Source organism: Notamacropus eugenii, chromosome 2, assembly GCF_028372415.1.
Source record: "Notamacropus eugenii isolate mMacEug1 chromosome 2, mMacEug1.pri_v2, whole genome shotgun sequence".
NCBI lineage: Eukaryota > Metazoa > Chordata > Mammalia > Diprotodontia > Macropodidae > Notamacropus > Notamacropus eugenii.
The window spans coordinates 349,940,098-349,959,267 of NC_092873.1; the positions used below are offsets into that span (position 1 = coordinate 349,940,098).

Below are 19,170 nucleotides of genomic sequence, written 5' to 3' on the forward strand. Positions count from 1 at the left end.
TTTCAAATCTCTTTATTTTTCCTTGGATTTCATATCACATGAGAATCTTAAGCCTAGGTACTGGCCATGTTGTTGGTGAGAGGTAGATGTTATAGTGACAGTAAAATGTGGAGTACTTAAAAGTGTCTAAAAGAAACCTGATTTCAGGAATAGCTGAAATCTCCTTGGCCCACCTGTTTGGATGGATGGATGGATGGATAGATGGATGGATGGATGGATGGATGGTGCGTGTGTGTGTGTGTGTGTGTGTGTGTGTGTGTGTGTGTGTGTATATATATCTTGCAGTTCTGACCTTTTTTTGTGAAACAAAATTGTGGTTTGATTACTTGCCTTTGAGGTGTAGAATGTGTTGCATACTGGTGTTCTTACCCTTTCTTAGTCCCATTCTCTCCCTCCCCGTATTCCCCTGCAATTTTTTACCCCAGGAATTTGATTACCATAATTTCTTGGAGAGCTAGGCTGTGGATTGTTCCACTCTAATTCCAAAGTGGAGGGTCTGGTGGTGCCAGAACCCCAGATGAGGAAGACTAAAATGAAGTTGTTTCTATCTCAGAGGGTAGAAGCAGTATAGGCAGATTCTTGAGTGGGAGTTAGGAAGACTTATGTGGCAAGAAACAAAGATAAAATACCACATGGATGAGTAAAGGGGTGAAGTTAGATATCAAGAACTTCCAGCTTTCCTTGGAGACCCCTGAAAAATAGAACTTTGTCTACTCAGATGTCAGAATTGGGTGAGATGTGCCCCCTGAAAAGAGGTAGAAGGAGAATGATCCTCAGGATCCTCTCAGCTTAAGGATCCAGGGAACTATAGTTGACTTAAGTAGGATCCACCTTTCCCTGAAATAGCTAGCACCAAGGGTGCTAGCCCTAGGCCTCTGGGTCCTACCGCTTTATTTAGTGGTCATGCACTGGAGGACAGCAGACTAGGGGCTATTCCTAGAGTAGTCCTTCCCTCTTCAAAGTGGGAAATTTTTTACTCCTCACTGTTCTCTAAGCTAGACAAGGTTGGAGTGGGATAGGGTATGAGAACTGGGTGATTTGGCATACCTTTGGAGATATGGAAACTGTTCCAACTCTCCTCATCCCCACTCTCCTGATATAGTAGGGATTCCCACTTGGAAATTCCTTTCCCTTTGCATGCTGCACCCAGCTCTTCTTTGCTTCAGAGGCAGGGCAAGGGATAGCCTGCCCTTCTGGTTGTTCCCAGCTTGGGTGGGTAGAGTGCTGGGCTGGGAGGCAGGACTTTTGTATTTAGGTCTTGCTGAGTGACCTGTAGTTAACTCTTCCTTCTTCTGTATTCCTCATATAGGGGGCATTATGCTGTCTTCCCTCTTGTCCATATAATGATTTTTGTTAGAATAAACTTTCAAGGTAGGATATGGAAAATAGGTAATAGAATTAAATGTTTGGTATCTTTTAGCTTTGCTCCTTTTCCCTGTTGGGAGAGATTTTAGATCATCTCTTCGTCTAAATTAGCAAAAGCCAAGGAGCAGAACTAGCCTCCAACTCATCTGGAAACCAGGGAAATTGACTTCTATCTCATAATTTCTCAGTTTCCTATCTTGATCCTCTTTCTCCATCCCATCTCCATCCTAATGGTGGTCAGGTGCTTTGAAATTTCTTGATAGTGAACTCTGGAGTAGGGGATTTATAGGTGGTACGGGGCAGGTGGTCCCTGAGGATTTCTCCTTTGTCCTTGGTTGGCCAGTTCCCCCTTCTGGTCCTTGACATGAGTATGAGGTCATCCTGTCCAGCTGAGAAGATGGTGCCACTGGCCCTGTGCCCAAGGGGGGAGGGGGCTTAAAATAGCAACAGTGACATCAAGTAGGAGGGGGCAGCCTAGAAATAATCTGGCTATTAAAAGACCTCATTGTGGTCAGGGGGACAGACTCTGTGCACTGGAAGGCACAAATTGAGGGGAAGGGTTGGGTTGACAGGCACCATTCCTGACCATGCCTTGGGCTTTGCTAGTTAGGAACACCTATCCATGACTGGCACAGCAGCATATTAGACTTAGCTCTGCTTGCTTCTTGCCCTGTTGGACCTGGCTAGTGCTCCAAGCTAGGACAATGGGCTCTCTGCCTGGGAACCTCTGAGCTATGTTCTTGGAGGGGAAACTGAGCCCTTTGAAGCCAGGCACATCAAGGAATCAGACCAAAGTACCCTGGCTACATCTTCTGGGTCCTTTCTGGGAAGTGAGGGAATGGACGGTGATTTTTGTCTTTCTGGACTGTTGCTGGAAGCACTAGAAAAAGTGAGTAGGTCCATGCCCTCAGGTAATGTGAACCTGCCAAGTTGAATGTCTTCCTTGGGAAGAAGACCTTGGAATGAGTTGGGGTGATGGTGCTGGGATACTGTTCCAGAAGAGGATCCTGTGAGGAGCTGGAGGAGAGGACCCAGTCTTCCCTGGGATTCTCATCAGCTCTCTTCCCTTCCCTCTTCCTTCTTGAATGGGTTAGGGAGGGGAGGAGGAGCCACTGAGCCCTGAAGGGCAATGAAAACCAAACAAATCTAACCTAGTCAGTCTCCCAGCTGTTGGAAATGAGAGTGGTTGTTTCAGATGCTCCATGCAGCCTCCAGGGGAAGCCTCGTGCTCTTGAGCTGGTCTGACCCTGCCTGCTACCCTTTCTCCAGGCTTTTCCAGTTTCTTTACCTGTTCCATGGGAGGGGGAGGGAAGGAAAAGAGGTAGAAAATCAAGTCTAGCTTATTTGACTACGGTGTCCCTCCCACCCAGAGAGCCAGACTAGGAGCCAGACTTGCACAGATACACTCCATACAGCCATTAGTTCTTCTTGTTCCTTTCCCCATCTCCAGCCCACCCTCCCAGCCAAGTTCTTTGTGGCCTTAGCCATCGGCACGAGGCCCTCACCTCCCCCCATTTGGTACTTCCTCCCAGAGTGGAACGCCTTCCCTTCCCCCCTCCCCCCTTGGGGCCTCCGCCAGGCCCAGGCTCCTGGCAGCCGGCCTGAGGCTCCCTGAGCATGCTCCACCTATTTATAGCTTGGGCCCTCCCCCCATTGCTATTTCAGTCTTCTGCCAGCTGCCGGCTCATTTGGGAAGGAGCGGGGGAGCCAGGCCCAGAGCTGTCACCCAGGGACTGGGCATGCAGAGATCCCAGCCCCTGAGCCCCCCTCCTTGCCCCTGAGCTCTTGGCTCTCCAGCCTGTGATATTCCTGTTCTCCAGGCCTGGGAGTGACTGACTGTTCCCTGCATTTCTCTCTCCCAGATCCACTCCCAGAGTCTGAAAAAGGACTAGATAGGCTAGGCAGGTTGATTGTTAGTTTTGAGTTAGGCTGGCAGGATCTGGAGCCTCCTGACTTCTACCGGCGTGTGCCCAGGCTGGATGTGGTGAAGGGAGCTGTGGAGCAGTGGGGCCTTAGTTTGGCCTGTCTTCTGACCCACTGCTTCCCCCTCCCCACAACCTTGGCATGCTGCTGATGTCCAAGGCCCAGGGGATGGTCAAGATGCTGCAGACCATATATGAGACAGAATCGTGTTTCTCTTCAGATGGGATGTCGGGCCGGGAACAGTCCTTGGAAATCCTGTCGAGGACGCCTCTCCACAGCATCCCTGTGGCAGGTAAGCTCCATAGCTGTCTTGTTATACCAGGCAGGTAGCATAGACTTGTGGTTCCCATGCCTGCCTCAGGTCTTGTATCTGACCTTGGGGAGAGTAGCTCCTGGACCTCATTTTCTTCGGCAGACATTTGGGTGAAGGGTGATAGGGTCCTGTAAGCCATAGTTTCTCCTGGATTTGGTTTCCCTTCTTTGTGTTTGTTGGAGTCTTCAGCTGCTCACTGTTTTCATGTTGCAGTGCAAGAGGGTGAGGGGAAATAAATTGCAAAGAGCCTGAATTTGGGTTCAAATCCTGGTTCTGGCACTGATTGATTAGCTGGGGGATCTTGGGCAAGTTCCTTAAGTTCTCTGGGCTCTAACTTCCTTAGCTGTAAAGTGAAGATGATATTTGTACTGCGTGCTTCATAGGGTTAACGTGAGGAAAGCCTTAAAGCACTTATAGAAATACAAGTTGTTATTCCCTGATCTATTCCTTTCTCTAAAGTGAAGATGATATTTGTACTGCGTGCTTCATAGGGTTAACGTGAGGAAAGCCTTAAAGCACTTATAGAAATACAAGTTGTTATTCCCTGATCTATTCCTTTCTCTCCCGCCTTCCAGGGTCTGTAGCATCCTGGGGGAGACTGGATCACTGGAAGAGCCCAGGCCCAGTTGGCACCATTCTAGTAGATTTCCCTTTCCCCTGGGATTGTGAGAGAGTGAGTGAGAGTGTTAGTTTGTGTTTTGGGAAAATGGGAAGAAAAACTGCTCCTACTTGCTATCACTTGGCTCTTCTGTAGATGGGTACAGGTGAGCATATAGTGTGTCTGGCATCTGGCAGGGGGAGGAGGCTGAGCAGTGTAGGAGTCAGGTGAGAGGACTGGCATCCAGGGCTCCTGTGCTCTGTCTGGGTCAGTTTCAGACTCAGGAGGCTGCTATCTCTAGTTTCATCCATCTTCAGTTTCTTTCTCTCTAGGGACCAGAGAATGAAATAGTTATTCTCTGCTGATTACACATATGTGTATGTGGAGGGATTTCATAGATAGCTCTACCATCTAAGTACGTTTTAGCAACAGGAAATTATTTTGTCTTTGGTTCTAACCACTCCCTCCCCCACTCTTAGGTACCGGTTGGCAGTATCTGGGGCCTCCCTGGCACAGCCTTCCTACCAGTCCGGCACCACAAGATGCTTCCTCCAGGGAGCGGCTTTCCTGGCAAAATGCCTACCCCACCCCTCCTGGCAGTGGCTTGGCACTCAGGAGTGTATGTGTGGGGGATGGGCGCGAGGGAGAGTGTCCTTGTTTCTGGATGTATGTGTTTTGAGAGGAACATCTCTATTCACAAGAGAGGTGGTCAGAACCTGTGCATATGTGACTGGCATTGTGTTGTTGTTGGGAAGGACACCTAGATGGGGGAAATTTGGGGCCTTGGGGTTTTCTTTGTTGTAGAGTGTGGGAGAGAGGACTTAGTGCTTCATGGGGAGTTGTTGGGAAAAAGTCAGGGCACAAAACTGGCATCTGCCTAGATAAGGAAGCCCACATGGTCCTAATTGGGAGCCCTGAAATACCAGATGTTATCATCCCTGATGCTGGTAAGTGCAGCTGGGTGTGTAGGGATTCATCTGCTGCTGGCCACCTACTAGGCTTCTCTATAGCTCTCTGTTCTAGAAGCATCCTTCTAAAAGCTTGCTCCCCATAGCAGTAAAGGGTCTGACCACATAGACTGGTCTGGGGCAGTCCACTGTGATGTCTTTGCTGCTGTGTCTCCCTTACCTTGTCACCTAGAAAGAAGCAGCTAAACCAGATACCTCTCCAAGTCTTCTTCCCTCAGCCTGTCGTGGGCCATTTAGAAGGTCAGACCCTGTGCATATCTACACCCTCAGTTTCCTAGAAAATCCCCATAGTATTGGCCCTGTTTCCTTTCTCCTTGAAGTTGCCTGTTCAATCTAGCCCCTTATTCCTAGTTTTGGTACCTTAGTTACTCCATTTCTCCTGGCCCCTTAAAAATGTGGTCCATGTGTTGGCAGTTCGGAGGTGTGAGTCACCTCAGCAGCCCAGGGAGAGGGTTAAGAATGTTCCCCCTGCAAGGCTCTGGTGTTGTCGCTGTGACGTGGGCTGAGGACGGATATAGGACTGGAGCTTGGGTTTTTTTTTTTTTTTTTGGACTCTGGAATGTAAACAGATGTTTCAAATAGAAACGCTTTAACCTTCAGGTTTGAAAAAAAGACTCCCCTCCAGATAAACATGGATCTGCAAGAGCCTGTTGTTCTCTTCCCTCTCCCACCAAGCCCCATTCCCTTTCCTCTTCTCCTAGATTCCTCCGTGTGCCTTGATGAACAAAAGGCCTGATTTGAGAGAGGCTAGGGAGCTTTACTGGGGCAGCCTCTTCAGGACTTTGCTTTTCTTTGCCTCTTTGTAATGATAGCTTTTTCTGTCTCCCCAGAGACAGAAAGCTGGCTATCTGTTAGTCTCCCTTCTTGACAGCAGGACTTTTGATTCTAGCTCACTGACCTTGACGGACTCTACAGGTTTTTTTGTCACATTAGGGAGAGAGGGATCATACCCTGTTTTCTGACTTGAGCCTCAAGTGGATAGGGAAGGCAGGCAGTGGTAAGAGGCCCTTCCAAGTGTATAGCCAGAATGGGGTGGGGGGAAGAACAAAGCTTGAAAGTGCTGGCTGAAAGTCAGATGGACTTTCTACTATTCCTATTTGGGGCATGGCATCCTACTTGTAGCCTCTGGACAGAGTCAGGACGAGGGATTTGTGCACCCCAGACAAGGTTTCCAAATTGTCCCATAGCAGATATTTCGCTCTTCCCCCACCACTACCATTAGAAATTAGAAGTACAATTTAACCTGTTAAAATAGTACTTGCATTGCTATCCTCCAGAGACTTTGAGCCTTCACTCTCTCTCATGTGACTTGTCAATAAATAAATATTTACATGCCATAGACTTTTTACAGCACTTCTGATATGTGGATTTAGGAACATTTAATATGCAGGTACCCCTTATTGTACTCTTTCTGCCTGCTGAATTGTAGTTGGCCTACTTTGCCTGCCTCTAGTCCTACTTCTGTTAACATCTATTAAGTATCTTTGTCTTACTGGTCAGAGACACTCTATGGTCCGCAGCAGACAGTTTATCCTAATAGCAATCATTGTTCTGAACCTGGAGTTCCTACTGTGTCCACATCTTAGCTTTTCAGCTATCTCCAAGAGAGTCAATCAAGGGCAGTGGATATGTTTAAGATCTAAGAATTGCATGTTGTTTCTGAGGTCTAACCCAACCCACAGTGGGGTTTGGAGACTCTTCTCTGTGACTCTCAGTTTCTCCCTCTGTACTGGGGGGAGTACCAGCCCTCCTGGTTTTGAGGAATGTAGGGAGAAATGGTATATTAGAAAAGGGGACTGGTGGTATTATTAAAATACAGGTGTTTATGAAAGTGTGCTATGGCCTATCAGTGCAAATTCTGCTTGCCCTTATTGAGTGAATAGCCAGGAAGGTGAGGGTATTATGTGTACATATGGGAACCTAGGGGATTGGAAAGTGTTGGTTGGAATCCCCTGGGCTTACTGGTCTTCTGTGGGTCCCTTGAAGCTGTTCACTGCCAAGCTACATGTGTCTTGCGTGTGTGCGCGCGCGCACGTGTGTATGTGTGTGTGTGTGTGCGTGTGTGTGCTTGGTTCAGTAGCTGGAGGTGGGGAGGGAGGGAATAAGGGGAAGGGCAGGGGTAGTAGAGAATAAATAGTACATATTAGTGTATTAGAAAGACTGCATTGTATCTACAAATATTCAGTCACCACTTGGGCTTGGTAAAGACTTTCATCTTCTGCTGGAAGCTGTATACCAACACTTTATCCTCCCACTCCCAAGCTCAGTAACCTCCTCATGTGTTTGTAGCTCTCAGCTGTTCCCTTCCCAGCTTGGCAGCTGCCAGACCGGAAATCAGATTAGCTGTGTCCGCACAGCTGGAACAGCTGTCTAGTCACTAGTAGAAGACAATGGGGGCAGCCTAGGGTCACTATGCTGGCAACATGGAGTACTGACTGGGGCAGGATGGTAGGGGAAAAGGTTGGAGAGATCATTCTGCCAAAGGAATGACACCAGCAGTTATGGTGGGTGGCATTAGTGGAATTGGATAGTCTTAACCTGTACTGGGTTAAAATTCCCTGAAGCCTTAGGGAGAATTATCCTTTGCTGTCCTTGCTGGAAGATAGGGAAGGAACAGGGTAACCTCATCTCAAAGATAGGTAGCATTCTCAAGGCCCGATTGTTGGAAGGCTATAGATGTCTAGAGACTAGAAGTATTGAGCAGCAGGGGGATGGGGAGATAGGTGCAGTCTGGGTAGCTGGTTGGGCAATGTTTACAGGAAAGCAATCCACAGTATTAACATAACTCGCTGGAGGTATGGCCTGGGATTAGGATGTAGATAACTTTTGATCCGCTGGTGTAGAGAGTAATTTCTAGTGTCACAGCTATAAACTTACAATGGTAATGATCCTTTAATATCTGGGTCTAGGCTTTAAACTAATTATTATTATAATTTATATAGATTTATAATCATATAACTCTGTAGGGTTTATATAGCTTTCTTCACAGTAACCCTGTGAAGTAGGAAGTGCAAGTATCATTATCCCCATTACATATGGGGAAACTGAGACTCAGAGGTTAAGGAAATCATCATCACAATCAGTGTTAAGCCAGGTTGCTGACTACATGTTGGGCACTTTCTCTGTTATACTGTGACGCCTGTTAGCCTTTGTCTTTAAATGTTCCTTGACAGCAGGCTGGAACAGGGGAGGTGATCCCTCTGTCCGTGGCTCTCTTGTCCACAGTATCTTCTGCTCTAAGTGGGAAACCCTATGTTCTCTGCTTCCTTTTTTTCCATCCTCTCAAGTTTTCCCTCCACATCCATATATATGAAGTTATGAGGGAAGAGGAGGTCCCTCCAGTCTGGCCTTCGCCCTCTCTGTTCTCCAGCTCCACCTGATTGGGAGTTGCCTGAATTCTTCTGAATTTGCTTTCTGATTTGGGATCCCTGCCCCCTTAAAGCTAAAACCATTCCTTTCTTTCCTTCGCATTGGGAAATCCCCTCATTATTTTCTCCGTTAGATTAGTTTTACTTTCTAGGTCTCCCAAAGTTCTTTTCACTGGTGAACGAGGAGCATTTGTGATCCAGCTGCCATGAAAGGTACAGTGGTATAGCCTCAGAGCACCTGCTTTGGAATCATAGCTCTCTCACTACCTGCATGACTGTGGGCAGATCCTCAACCTTTTCTGAGCTGGAGCCTCAGTTTCTTCATCTGTAGAATGAAGGGGTTGGACTAGGTGATCTTCTAGCTCTATAGGAATTGATTACGGTAGAATTGAGTGAGATTGCTGGAGGCATCATGGAGGAATCAGTGCTGTAATAGAGAGCCAAGCAGTGGTGCCCTAGCTTCTAATTTTGGAGTGGCTGAAGATGAGGGAGATGCCCACTAGTTTGGACTAGTGGGAGAGGGGAAAGGAACAGTCCTGAAAGAAGGAAGTAGGATCAATGCATTAGAGGACAAGGCCTAGAGAACAGCCTCCTTCTTTGCTTTGCTGTCAGCGCTCTTCTATTTGAACCCTTACATCTGCCTGAGAGAAAAAGATCCCCATTGCAGTCAGACTTCTTGGTCCTCATTTAGTCAGAGGGTCATAGACTCAGAGCTCATCCTCCAGTCCAACACCCTTATTTCACAGGTGATGATACTGAGGCCTAGAAACTGAATGATTCCCCTTGGGAACCCATGTAGTCAGGGGCAGAAACAGACAGTGGAGCAAATAATTTTACTGCATAGGGGATAGGTTGGTGTTTTTTTTTTTTCCTCCAGAGAACTCAAATAAGTGTTGCTGGTTCCACACTTTCCCCTCTCAGCCTTCCTCAATGCAGGAAAAGGCCATGCTTTTCATTTTCCAGACAACTGAGGTAGCTAGTGCCACATTGCTTAGGTGATGCTATCGCTTCAGCCTGGCAAGAGAACCTCTTGGGAAATTGCTACTTGTTGGGGCACTTTTCTTTGGCTCATCGCCAGCTCCCTTTCCCTTGAAGGTTCCCATCTCCTTGCATGGGCCCATGTAAAAGCAAGTTCTTTAGCCAAGTTGCCCATCTCTGAACCTGGTGTGGGCTAAGATGGAGAGTTGCTACAGTGTGGCCTGGTGGAGAGCAGCCCACATCATGGAGTAGAAAGCAGTGATTTCATGGCAATGGACCCAGGAGGGAATGCTGACTCACCTGTTCTTCAGCTCTGAATGTGGACAGGTTCCTTATCTCAGTTTATTCATCTGTAAAATAAAGGAGCTAAGCTAGATGATTTCTAAGGTTCCTTCTATCTCTAAATAGGTCATCAGTCAAGTATTAAGCAGCATCTGTGTCCTAGGCACTGTATGAGGTGCTAGGGATACAGACAAAAATCAAAATCAAAACAGACCTAAGCGCTACACTTTGTGTGATCTCAGAGGTCTCCCCTACCAGCTGTAAGATTCTGAGTCTCCTTTCAAGTTAGTAGTTGAGATCTGCTAGTTATTGCCAGGGGCTTCATTTTTATGTCACTAGCTTTTCAAACACTACAGAACAGTCTCTTATATTCTAATTACCCTCTTCTCTACTTCCCCCAGTGCTTACACCTCCCAGCCCTCTCTCCCCTCCAGTCCCACTAACTCCAAGCTTTTATGGCTGCTGGCTCCTTGGAACTGGGTATTTTTAGAACCAGGTGCTAAGCTGATTAATGCTTCCAGACTGACCCTTGTTCTATGCCACTCCACTTGCTTGGCTGCTTCTGGCCAGTAATGGCTCATAAGGTTTCAAGGGTTGGTGGTGACATATCCTGAAAGAGGATCTAAGGCCAAGATACCTTGGTTTATTGTGCTTATAGGGAGGAGAGAGGGCTTTGGCCTTGCTTAGGCAGAGGTCCATTTTGGGTAGTATTTCTCACACTCCATAGCTCTTTGCCTATCTGGCCCTAGTATTCTTTTCCCTGAACAACTCCTCTTGACCATACAAACCTGTAATACCATTCTATTCATGTTGACTGAGGCCAAAGAAGTGGCCAAAGAGCCTTCACCTCCCTCTTTTTGAGGGTTGCTGTCATCCTTTACAACTTCATTTCTGATTCCCCTCAGCTTTTCAAGCAGCCGAAAGATGACAAGGGTGCCCTCTTTGGAGTAATGGGCATGTGGAGATGAAGCCAGTAGGTTGGAAGTCCTGACTTTGGAATGTGGGAATTGTTCAGGGGGTGTTAACAGTGTCTCTTAATGACAGTGATTTGTGGCATGACTCTGAGGGTATACTTCTGTATTATCTACTGTGTCCAGTCATTTCCCAAGTTGTGTGTTGATTCTGCCTCCAGGATATCTCTTGCATCTGTCTCATACTCCTTTTTGTTCCTGTTGTCATCATCCTGGAAACCATGCTGTCATCTTTTGCATGGGCTGTTGTATTGCAGGGGATAGAACGTGGGTCCTGCAGTTAGGAAGACCTGAAGTTGATTCCTGTCTCAGACACTTACTAGTTTTGTGACCTGTTTTTTGACTCAGTTTCCTCTTCTGTAAAATAGCTCCCACCTCACTGGATAAGGATCAAACGAGGTAATATATGTAAAACACTTTTTAAACTTTAAAGTACTCTATGTTAGCTATTGTTATTGTTACTGTAGAAAAACTTTTAGTGACTCCTTTATGCCTACTGAATATAAAAACAGTTTCTTGATCTGCTGTTGGGAGCCTTTCGTCATCTGGCTGTAACATACTTTAGCAGCCTGGTATCACACTATTCCCTTTTGTGTACTTTATGCTGTAAGCCATGCTAGGGTAGTCACCATTCCCTGATCTCAACCTTCTGTCTTCTAACTCCATTCATTTGCACATAGAGCTTCACATACTGCTCCTCCTTTCCTTGCCTTCTCTTGGGCTTTCTAGTAAGCCTTTTCTGATTTTTCTCCACCTCTCTCCCCCTAGTTAGAAGTGCTTTCTCCCTCCTCTCGTAGGCCCCAGTGTGATCTCTCTCATCTGCTTAGTTATTTTCTAACTCATAGTTATTGTCTTACTATTCTCTATTTGGGTGCAAGTTCTTTGAGAGCAGGGACTGTGCCTTATTTTATTTCATCTTTGTATCCCAGGGGCCTACTTACCACAGTGCCTTCCACATAGTAGCTACTTATTAAACATTTTTTGAATTAGGGGGACTCAGCACAGTCATAGAGTGTGAGTATGGGTCATATTGGTGCGAAGGGTGCAGGTGGCTGTCAGGCCAGGTTGGAGGGCTCCCTCCATCTTGCTCTTTCTTCCCTATTAGGAGCCTCATCACTGATGGCAGGCACTGGGGAACATAACAGGGTTCCCTGAAGTGTTATAGCAGCTTCTACTGCCTAGTTCCTCTTGGGGAAAACAGTAAGAATCCTTGGGGAGGAGAAGAGAGAATATAGGAGCAAAAGAAAAAATGTGTGAGGAGTCGGCTGTTATTTTCCTAGTTATTGTCTTCCCTTCTCCAAGGGGGCCTGGAGGAGACAGAGGAAAGAGGAAAGGAAATGAAACCCAGGCTGTTTGGGGTCTTCTGTTTACATCTCTTTTCTCTGAGGTCAGGCTGCCTCTTGGATCCATCTCACATTTGAGTCCTGGAAGTACTCTCCCCTCTCCTTTCTTAGCTGTGGGCCATCAGTCTGACCATGCTGGAGAACAGGGATTTTACTTATACTCTAGTTTCCTTTCTGTAAGGCTTTCTAATTCTCCCCTCTCATTACTGTGTGGGTAGTAGGGTAAAAGGCTCCCCTTCTCTGGTAAGACAAACCTACTTCCCCTCCCAGGGTACCTTGTTCCAGCAGCAATTGCTGCCATCTCCATTTTTTACAATAGACTAGGCAGTGGGCATGGAATTTGGGTGACTGTCTTAGGGATAGGGGTGAGCTTGGCACTAGGTTTTGAATAGCACTGAAATCTTTTCTGCCTCCTTTTACCCTGACTCCACTGCCCAAGTGGGGCAGAATGCCCCCCAAAAAGCAGGCTCCAGACCCTTTTCCACTTCTTCTGGGATAGGCTGGGTCAAGCTGACAGGTGTCTACGTAGCTAAGAAAGGGGGACCCTTTCTTCTGGTTGAATTTTTTCTTTCCTTGTCCATAGAAGTCTGGCTTTTGGAATTAGTATTCTCTGGTCCCTTCATTTCCTATTTATATAAGAACAAGGTTGTATGTGGAGGCTTGAGCAGGCCACTGTTGCTTGCACACCAAGGGGCCTTTTGCCTCTTAAGCCAGGCCTGGGGAGGAGACTTCCCTTCCACTATTCCCTAACATTCCCTGACATCAGTCAGTTCAGGGCCTGAGGCACAGTTATCAGCTGGGAGTTACCACTTCCACATCCCCTGCCCTTCTCTATGCCCACTTACTGCTTTGTGAAACAGCTAGTATTTGGTGCTATATTGAGCCATAGGTCCTTCCTACCCTTTGGCAATGCAAGACTTTCAGAAGTACAGAGGGGCTTTGAATTGGACTAGGAGTCTTGAAGTGGCAGAATTCTGTGTCTGAGTTGGCTCTGACTTTGGCAAGAGCTAGAAGAAGCTAAGAGAGGTAGGTCGGCCTCACCATCCCTCATAAACCAGTGTGCCTCTTCCCTTCCAGCTCATTTACAGAGTTGGGGGGCAGCAAATAGGATAGCCTCTGCGTGTGTGTGTGTGTGTGTATGTGTGTGAAGGATAAATAAGAGAGTGAAGGAGAGTAGGAGAGGGAGAGAGAGAGAATTTGTTACCCCACCCTCTTAGCCACATCTGGCCTTTACTGCAGATGTGGCTCTTGAGTTGTGGCCGCAAAGTCGTCAGTGTGGCAGCCGCTAAGGAATGTGCCCATTAGAGGAGGGGGTAAATTGGGGGTTGGCCTTAGTCCTCTGTTAGTCTCCTCCAGGAGTTAACTTAGGGCACTTTGGAGAGGGAAGAGATAACCAGGCCACAAAGGGATGGGCTGTTGAGGTGAGGTGGGGTGGGGAGACTGTCTCTACTCTAGGTTCTGACAGGATATGGTGCTCAGCCATTCCACTATCCCTCTCTGTTCCTGCTCTGGTTTAGTCACTATTTCTGTTCTTGCCTTAGTTGAGGAAAGTGGGGGAAGAGGGGACTTGGGGCAAAATGGAGAGGAGAGGACTGATCATGGGGGAGAATTAGGTTGGGATCAGGATCTGGGGTACATCTTTGTAGCCTTGGCCTGTTGTTTCCTACTTTGCTTTGGGAAAGTCACCCTAGCTCCCTGCCTCTTTTTCTCAACAGGGAAGAGGAATCCTGTCTATTAAAGTGCTTTGAGAACTATGGAGAAAGGAGCCAAATAAAGGAATGGGGTGAGGGTAAATCCTTACCTCTTCCAGTTCCTTTACCCCTGGTTGTTGCCACCTTCCCTTTTGACTGGCAGATGGAAGGCGTATAGACTAGGTGTGGGTTGTGTGCATGTGTGAATGTACACCTGCCTGCCTATTCCTGTCCATGTTCCTGTGATTCCCACAGCACCAGAAGTAGATGAAATAGTAATTTTAGGACAGTGTTGGGGAGGTGGGGGGGGGGGGGGGGCACGAGGTCATAACTCTTCTCTAGCAGAACTGTTGGAACCATCTATTTCTTCTCTTGGGCCATCTGGACCCACTGCTCACTGTAGGGCTCTGCTCTGACATTTATTAAGTGGACCTGCCCCCCTCTTCCTTCCTTTTCCCCCAGGTGTTCCTCCATGGCTAGGTGTGTTCTCTAAACCTTAGCTTTACCTTCCCTCTGCCATCCTGTTTCATTCCTTTTCCTTCCCTGTCTCTCCTCCCACCTTCCTTCTTCTGCCTTTCCTTTCATACTTTCATCTTCCCTCCACCCCCCTCGCCCTTCTTTCCTTCTCTTTCTCTGCACAGCTGCTGTTTGGCTCACTCTATATATAGCGGCATTTTCAGGGTAATTACAATAAAACTGTTGAAAGGAGATAATCCAGCAAAGGAAGTAGACTGGCTCCCAAGCCCAGCCCTCCCCTTCCAGACAGGCCCAGCCCAGCACCGCCGCATTCACCATTCCCTCCAGTTTTCTTCTTCCCTGTCCCCCTCCTACTTGGTGATTTGGGAATCTTTGTGAGGAGGGGGTCTTCTTTCTCATTTATTGAGTCTCCCTGTCTGTGCTTCTCCTACTCCTCCCACTTGGACTTAACCTTAGGTGACTCAGGGAAGGCCTAGGGAAATGGGATATTAGGGCTGCCTGGGTCTACATGAACCATTTGGTTGAGGTTTAAATGGTTTCTGAAGCTTAGCCTTCTCTCTGAGGGTTATGCTGGAAAGCCCAGGTTGATGAAATATGCCGGACTGCTTTTGGTGACTTGAATATGCCATTTGCCTTACCTGACCCTTTAGAGATTGTATTTCAGTTTTTGAGTTCAGATCCTGGAGAGGACTATAAGTGCTTTGAGATCTGTATAGTAGAGTGTCTATAAATGGACTTTTTTTTTTTAGTCTTTTTCTCTTCCAGTAGGATACAAGGGCCAACCCAGAGGAAAGATATTAAAAACACTGTTGTAGCACTATGGAGACTTACGGAGTGCCATGTCTGTTTTCACCCCCTTCCCTGAGGCTGGCTACATACCAATATTGTCAGTGTTGGGGAGACTGAGAAAATCTTTTGGCTGATGATCACAGATTTAGAGTTAGAAAGGAGATCATCTTGTCAACAATCCATCGTTTTATCGAGGGAGAAAACTGACTTGATTAAGATCACACAGCTCTTCTAGCCCAGGTCCTGACTCAGTGTTCTTCCCTTTATACCAGCTGTGTGTAGGGGCTGAGGAGTGGGGTTGAATAGGAGCTAGACTGTCTGTCATCCATTGCCTGTGCCTGGAGTTGATGAGCCATCACACACCTGTCTTTTTCCCCTCCTCTTTTCCCCTTTCCCTAAGCAGTGGAGGTGAAGCCGGTGCTGTGTGGGGCCATGCCAGGCTCTGTTGGGGGTGGCAGGGGCGGAGGCAGCCCTGGTCCGACAGAGCTTCGGGGAGTGGGCCCCGCCGCCGCCGCCATCGACCCTGTGCTTCGAGAGCAGCAGCTGCAGCAAGAACTCCTGGCCCTTAAGCAGCAGCAGCAGCTCCAGAAGCAGCTCCTCTTCGCTGAGTTCCAGAAACAGCATGACCACCTAACCCGGCAGCATGAGGTCCAGCTGCAGAAGCATCTTAAGGTGAGAAGCTCTTTTCTGCCTCCTGTCCTGTCTACCTCCCAGAGTGTGCACCATAAGCAGTGGCTGGGAGTAGTGCTGGGGTAGTTTCTACTTTGGACCTTGGGTCCTCATCAGCTCCTGGGAGCACCTTTTGACCCAAAGCACTTTCTTTAAGCATTACTTTCTAAATCTGCCTGATTGCTGAATCCCTGCCCCAGGCACTGAACCTTTTGGGTTATCCTGGCCCTGAGCCTGTTTGGCTCTGGATTCAGAGAGCCGTCCCATTTGATCCCTAGGTAGCTATAGCTGTATTTCTTTTGCTGTTGCCACCATGTGCTTAAGCACCTCTTTTCTTTGCCCTTTATATGCCTTTCTCTACAGATTCTATACCATGGCAGTAGGTTTTCTAGGACCAGTTGTGGCAGGAGGAATTGTGGCATGGTGGATAGAGAGCTGTCCCTGGAGCCAAGAAGATGTGGCTTCCATTCTTGCTTTGGATGTGCACTGGCTGTGCCGTTCTGGGCGAGCTGTCCAGCCTCTGGCAGGCTAACACCCAGATTGCTGCCTTTCAGTTGCAGAGCAGGTGCAAGCCTGCATTGGCAGAGGGAATTCCTGCTGTTGATATAGTCATAGGCCCAGTACAAGGGCAGCATGGTGATCAGTGGCGAGAGAGCTGGCCTTGCAATAGAAAGAAAGATCTAGATTCGAATTCTGACACACATCAGCTATTTGGCTCCAGTCCCAGGGTACTCAAGGCTCAAAGTTACAGCTGAATGCTGATTTGCTTTGGTGGAGGGAGTTTCCACACCGGGAGTTCCCCGTACTAATGAAATTGTAGGTCCTGGCCAAAAAAACCAGAAAACAAAACCCTTTGTAAGGGCAAAGAGGGCATGTTAATGTTTCTGCCTAAAAGTTCTAAGGTGTGCTGCCTTGCCATAACTCTCTGGGCATGTAGTAGGCCTACAGCAGTGTGCCCCCTTGTGGCCTCTTTAGAAATGACACCTTCTGCCTGAGAACACTCCTTCCCCTATTTGGGGTTTGACTAGCTGGGCTCAGGGAGCCACAGACTCCTTAGCTCTTCATGAAGCCTGCTTTCCTGGTGCTTTTGGGAGATGTTCCATTGATCAGTGGCTAGCTTTCCCTCCTCTGACCAAGCAAAACACAAGGAAGTGAGGGAGATGGACAGTGATCTTACCATTTTGACAATCAGAGTAATTAAAATCCAACACACAGTTTACCCCCCAAATTTACAGAAGACATTCCCTTTCCTTACAGTGGGAGAGGAGACTGTGCTTTTCCCAGACTGTCTCTTTACTTTCTGCTCCATTCTCCTCTTGAGACTCTAGTCCTTTCCCTTACCTTCTGTCCTTCCATGATTGAAGCCCTTCCTGGATTCTGAAATCAGCCAGTTAGGGACTGGGGAGTGCAGACTTGTACCTGTTCTTCCTTAACTCCATAGCTGACGTGATACCCTCTCCCCTCTGTAGCAGCAGCAGGAGATGCTGGCTGCCAAGAGGCAGCAGGAGCTGGAGCAGCAACGTAAACGGGAGCAGCAGCGGCAAGAGGAGCTGGAGAAGCAGAGGCTGGAACAGCAGCTGCTCATCTTGCGGAACAAAGAGAAAAGCAAAGAAAGTGAGGGTGCCCCTTCCCCCTCCTGGTGCCAGGGCCTCTGGTGTCGGGCCCTGAGGTTGCTTTGCTCCAGACCCTCCCTGCTAGGCATGCTCACTTCTCCATCTCACCAGACATTATCTGTGCTGTCCACGTGTGTCCTGGCCCCTTTGTGCTGTCCCCATGGCCAGTCCTAGAATCTGCAGAGGAGGAAGAGGGGGCTCAGGGCAGCCATTGTTGTGGTGCCTTGGCCTCAATGGCTACCACCTCTCTCCAGGTGCCATTGCCAGCACTGAGGTAAAACTGAAGCTTCAAGAGTTTCTCTTGAGCAAATCTAAGGAGCCAACGACAGGCGGACTCAACCATTCCCTCCCACAGCACCCCAAATGCTGGTAGGTGACAGGAGTGAAAGGTGTGTCGTGTGTGTGTGTGTGTGTGTGTGTGTGTGTGTGTGTGTGTGTGTGTGTGTAAGTAATGCAGGTTTTTCTCAGATGTATTTTCCCCTTCAAAAATAGCCAGTTATGAGAATAATGAAGAGCATCCTTCTACTCTGATATGAAGCTATATTAACATTATGTTAGCTTCGATTATTTTGGATATGGCCCTGCAAATGTCCTTAAGTAGTACAGGTGTCTCCAAAGTTTTAGTACAGATGTTTGGGATACTCTCTTCTCTTCAGCTAAGACCTCAGGCAGAGGCTAAAAATTTCTTCTTTCAGGTTGAGGGTTTCCTGTCAGTGGGGATCCTCTTATTTATACCTATTTCAGGGTTTGCTATATGAAGATTGACAATGAACTTGACTAATTGACTCACTGATTCTGCCTCTTTTTTTTCTTAATTCTTTCCTTTCCCTTCCCTTTCTAGGGGAGCCCATCACGCTTCATTGGACCAGAGTTCCCCTCCCCAGAGTGGTCCCCCTGGGACACCCCCCTCCTACAAACTTCCTCTGCTTGGGCCCTATGATAGCCGGGATGACTTCCCACTTCGAAAAACAGGTAAACTCATCCCATTCCTGCCTTTGGATCTATGGATTCTACATTATCCTACAGACCTCAGTATCTGGGAAAAGAAGTCCTAGAGAGAATCAGGGATGCTACTAGAAACCACAATTACTGCAGCCTGGTTACCTGCTTGGAATTCTGGGAGAGCAAGAGGTCTTGGTGAAACTAGGAGTTTGTCACTGAGGTGGGATCTGAGCCATGTTCCCTTTCCCATAGCCTCGGAACCCAATCTGAAGGTGCGTTCCAGGCTAAAGCAGAAGGTGGCTGAGCGGCGGAGCAGCCCTCTCCTGCGAAGAAAGGATGGGACTGTCATCAGCACTTTTAAGAAGAGAGCTATTGAGATCACAGGTGCCTAGGGGCTGGTGGAGGCTAGAGGGTATCCCTGTCTCCACAAGGGGCCAGTGGAGGCTGGAGCCTGGGACTTCTGGCAGGGGAGAACACAGGCAACCGGGTGATACCTGTGTCCTTGTACAGTGTCATCTGTGTGTAACAGTGCCCCAGGCTCCGGCCCCAGTTCCCCCAACAGCTCCAACAGCACCATTGCTGAGAACGGCTTCACCGGCTCCGTCCCTAACATCCCCACTGAGGTATGGGCCACCCAGACAGATGAGTTGGGAAGACCCCCAAAGTAGGATGAACTAGACCCTTTCATGGTAGGCCATTGAGCAGAGTTTCCAGGAATCAAACCAATTCTTGTCCTTTTTTTCCCTTTAAAAAGTATAAGACATAAAGGTCCCTTTTCCTTGTTCTGTCCAGACACCTTGGCAAATGTTCATTTGTCCTCTGGGACAGGGAGTTCCTCTCCATCTCTTTTCCATTAAAAGACCTGATCCCTGTGCCCCTG

At 47.9% G+C, this 19,170-nt stretch overlaps 1 protein-coding gene across 5 annotated transcripts in view; it reads left to right on the forward strand.

Moving 5' to 3' along the window:
- The window catches only part of HDAC5 (histone deacetylase 5), a 38,783-nt gene that overhangs the window by 10,678 nt on the left and 8,935 nt on the right, over nt 1–19,170 (forward strand). The window contains exons 3-9 of one of the 5 annotated variants that reach the window (XM_072646051.1): nt 3,509–3,580; nt 15,467–15,738; nt 17,205–17,349; nt 17,603–17,717; nt 18,190–18,320; nt 18,543–18,674; nt 18,801–18,913. In XM_072646051.1, coding sequence (XP_072502152.1) covers nt 3,509–3,580; nt 15,467–15,738; nt 17,205–17,349; nt 17,603–17,717; nt 18,190–18,320; nt 18,543–18,674; nt 18,801–18,913 — 980 coding nt within the window. Of the gene's footprint in view, nt 1–3,338; nt 3,581–15,466; nt 15,739–17,204; nt 17,350–17,602; nt 17,718–18,189; nt 18,321–18,542; nt 18,675–18,800; nt 18,914–19,170 lie in introns of those variants that run through there. The other 4 variants (XM_072646052.1, XM_072646050.1, XM_072646053.1 and 1 more) reach the window with 4 other exon arrangements.